General features: G+C 42.1%; 1 protein-coding gene across 1 annotated transcript; it reads right to left on the bottom strand.

The window, feature by feature from the left end:
- Nucleotides 1–687: 687 nt before the first annotated feature.
- Nucleotides 688–2,947, bottom strand: LOC126984350 (myb-related transcription factor, partner of profilin-like). The gene is made up of 3 exons (XM_050837963.1): nt 2,686–2,947; nt 1,024–1,158; nt 688–779 (listed from the first exon to the last, which is right to left on the bottom strand). The coding sequence occupies exons 1-3, from the start codon at nt 2,945–2,947 to the stop codon at nt 688–690; spliced, it is 489 nt and encodes a 162-aa protein (XP_050693920.1).
- Between the last annotated feature and the right edge of the window lie 1,123 nt (nt 2,948–4,070).

The raw sequence follows: 4,070 nt of genomic DNA on the forward strand, positions 1-4,070 counted from the left end.
ATTTCCACCATTTTTGGCCCAACTGGTGGATCAACCCTCTTGTGTCTTCTGGTGGAAGCTTGAGGTGCCGCTCCTACATCAGGGGGAGATTGAGTTTCGGGGGCACGGTGGACAGGTGCCAATTCAGGGGCCAGCTGGTGAGTAGGAGTAGGGCGGGGATGGTGAGGAGGGGGCTGTGATGGGCCTTGCAGAAGTGCAGTGTCATAGAATCCTCCGAAAGGAAGATTCTACACACTTCTGTGTCTGCAGCAGCTGTACGTAAAAAATCATTATGATAAGAGTAATTCAACATGGTATGATATCTTATTTTGTGCTTTGATTATGAGTAGCGAGGAATTTTAGGAAAACCTAAACAAATATGTCTGCTCAACTTAAGATATATATGTTCAGACCACACAGACTATGCAGAATGGTGGTCTCTCCTTAAACCCAATTGAAACTATGTAAAAGCTTTGCAATTTCTGCCTTAGCAAACATGAAGGTGAAAAGGTCAAGTTGATTTTTAAATCAGTTGTGTTGCACTGAACCACTGAAGGTGGAAGTTTATTTCATAATTAAGTTTCTCTTGAAATCAAGAGTTAGTGGGCAAAGCAATAAAATAACATAACATATACCAAATAAAACAAATGAATGTGTAAAAAAAATCAAGATAAACAACAAAAGTTATGGGAAATTGAACCCATGCCTTTAGAGCAGCCGCTGAGTGGGGTCACTTTTCCTTAATACGGAGTCCACAGTGTGGGGCTGGGGTGTTACGGCAAGTGCCGCAGAAGTGGCCTCTGGCATAGTGACTTTTTAGCTCATCACTGGCTCAGTTGGGTTGCTGCCCTGCTGACTACTATTATGAAGGCCTGAGTTCAATTCCCAGCACTTAATGACAAACATTTCAAGATTTTTCACTACATTATTGAATTTTTTTATGGTGAAATATATCAAGTTAGTGGCACTTGTCATAAAGACAAATGTTACGTAGGTTACCAAATACAAAGATTACCATGAAGTACATTTCATAACATAATTTACCTGCAGACACAGAAGGTGTTGGACGAGGATCTGATTCTAAACCAGATCCCACACCCGCTACAACTGCAGGGTCCAGCACCTGCGCCATGGCCTCCTCAGCATCGGTGAGGGTGTGTGTTTGGACAGAGCCGCCACCTGTACAATTTTGTAAAAAATTAGTACATGGCAATGCAGTTATGCTTAAACTTATTCTGAATCATTACCTGAATAACTACTAACACTGTTATACCTGTCTTTGCCAAAATAGACAGCTATTTCCACCAAAGTGCCGCAAAAGTGGCCCTGGCATAGTGGCACTAACTTATCACTGCTAAAATATTAACTTATTACCTCTTTATGCATTATTCTAATATTTGAAAAACAATAATTAGTGATATAAACAGTTATCTGTGTTTGGTAACATATAAAAATGTAAGTTAGATGTTTTTAATAGAGGGACGAGGGACTGCAAAGACAGCGATGAAAACCATCATGACCCATGATAGAATTAATGTCTAGAGAAGATAGTCTTTGCCTTACCACTTCAAAGGAAATAGTTATGTTAGTGACAGAAGAGTCAGACAGTTGGTAGGAGAAAGGGGTATTTAATTCATGAGTAATATAAACAAGAAAACTTTCTAGTGAATGTCTGCCATTACTCACATTCAGCGGTTGCATAACCTTTAGCTAGTCTAAGAGGACCCACAGAATGAGTGCTAAGTTTTTATTCTAATATAATGATTAAAGGATTTTGGGAACTTTTCATCTTATTGATGAGGGATCTATCAAGGGCCAACTGAAAATACAAAAAGTAGTTTCAGTACCTGTCCTTAAGGTACTTGAAATGTTCCAAGGCAAGGACGACTTGTTGAGAGCTTCAGTCTAGATAATGTGGCATAACACAGCTGTTGCAGATTTCATAATCAATCACTATCATGCCATAAGAAGCTAATTATGTTGAATTTACCACTATACCATTCATATTTAGCCAATTAGAGCTAACTCCCCTACTGACTGGTCTGGAAATATTACTGGAAGATTAGCAGACAGTGACCAAATTTGGGAAAATTGCCCAATATATCTAGGTACATCTCCTACTCTAGCCCCATCCAAATCCAGTATGTTACAAGATGAAACATGGTCGGGGCAGAGATCCACCAGTGAAGACCCTAAGAAGTGAAGCAGTCCACAAATTGTTCATGAAGTGGAGTATTTTCTTACTGACAGGTGTTCTCTCTGGTACCAAGGAATTAGAGGTAAAGTCACCCATGATGGCTACTTCTATTGAAGGACATAAAGAATATAAAAAGCTACATTAAATTTGAGTTATCAGAAAAGCTACAAAGAGGAAAATATACTATTATTATATACAGATTAAATTCAATGAAATGTATAACACAAACATTATTGCAGTTAACTTCAACAAAGTTAATAAGTTTGTTAATACCGAGACACTCCCATATGCCTCCCAATGTTGCCAGGAACATCAGAACGAGCTTTGTTGTATAGCATAATATACAAATGAATCAGGAACATCAGATAATAAAAGTTAATAAGGTAATAAGGAACCAAATTTCAAAAATGTGAAATCTATTACAGGCTGGAGAACTGTTCCTCCATGACTGTTCACTGCTTTTTAGAACACTACAGAAGATATATTCTCACCTGTGCTAGTCGCCTCACGTCTTAATTCTCCCAACTTCTTCTTGGTGTGGCGCTTGAAGTCGGAGAACTTCATGCGCACCTCCTCCACGCTGCGCCCAACTCCACTCACGGCGTTGACCTCCTCCACCACAGCTTCCCAAGCTCGTTGCTTGGCTGCAGCGGTGACGCAAGAGGACAGAGGCCCTGTGATGGTTTCCCATCTTTGCCTCACCCCTGTGATGAGGGCTAAAATTTCCTCGTTTGAGAAATTGGGCCGCCTTCTTTTCACAGCTGACGCCATGTTTTGAAAGTGAGGCGCGCTTCTGGCGTTAGCGTCGCCGAACCTTCATCATTATTATCCATATGCAACAGAATGCTCACCAAATGACGGAAACTATGAAGGTAACATACAGAAACGTGCAGAATATTGTATAAGCGATTATATTTTTATTTCAAAGATAAATATACAAGTAATGTGCTTTCATTCATAAAAAACACATCTTATTGAGGGATTACAACGCTAATTATTTGTTTTAAGGCAGTATTTACCTCTGTACAATACACATGTCTTGATTTTGAAGTCTGTGCATTAGTAAACAAACGACACGTGAAAGCCCAAATACATTATGAAAGGTCGCACGTGATTGGCTATCCAGCCCAACCAATCGTTGCTAGGGTGCGAGTTACCGGAGCGTTACCATGCCGTTGATGAATCCCGTGGTTGAAAGATGCCGCAGCTCTGGTAGCGCTCCGGTAAATGCGAGAGATACCAGAGGCGTGGTTGGTAAGATTGATGAATCCGGGCCCTGGACGTGGCGGCCACCTTGGACCAGGCGGCGGCAGGCGTCCACCCCTCACGGCAGGAAGCAGCAGCCACCCGCCCCACCTGTGCCTTCTTCAGGAAGACGGGGCAGCCAGTGAGGCCCTCACAGGATGACACCAGGGCTCATGTGAGCGACTACTGGCCGCTGCCCATAACAACAACAACAACAACAACACTGCCTAACAGCCCCCTGGAACACCCCAGAAGAAGAAGAAGAGGCATGAGTACTCCAGACAAGCAGGAGCAGACTGCTGCAAGGGGCAGGAGGGTCAGAGGTAAGCAGATGAAGCAACCTGCTGCTAGCAACTCCAGCAACAAAGGAGAGAGGAAGTTTGTGTGTCTGGAGTGTGGAAAAGAATTCACCTCAAGGGAAGGCCTAAGATATCACACCCTTACACACACTGGTGTGAAGAACTATGAATGTAAGGAATGTGGGAAAAAATTCAGCCTGAAGGGTAACCTTGATAGACACACCCTTACACACACTGGTGTGAAGAACTATGAATGTAAGGAATGTGGGAAAAAATTCAGCCTGAAGGGTAACCTTGATAGACACACCCTTACACACACTGGTGTGAAGAACTATGAATGTAAGGAATGT

The sequence above is a fragment of the Eriocheir sinensis genome, chromosome 57 (genome assembly GCF_024679095.1).
Source record: "Eriocheir sinensis breed Jianghai 21 chromosome 57, ASM2467909v1, whole genome shotgun sequence".
NCBI lineage: Eukaryota > Metazoa > Arthropoda > Malacostraca > Decapoda > Varunidae > Eriocheir > Eriocheir sinensis.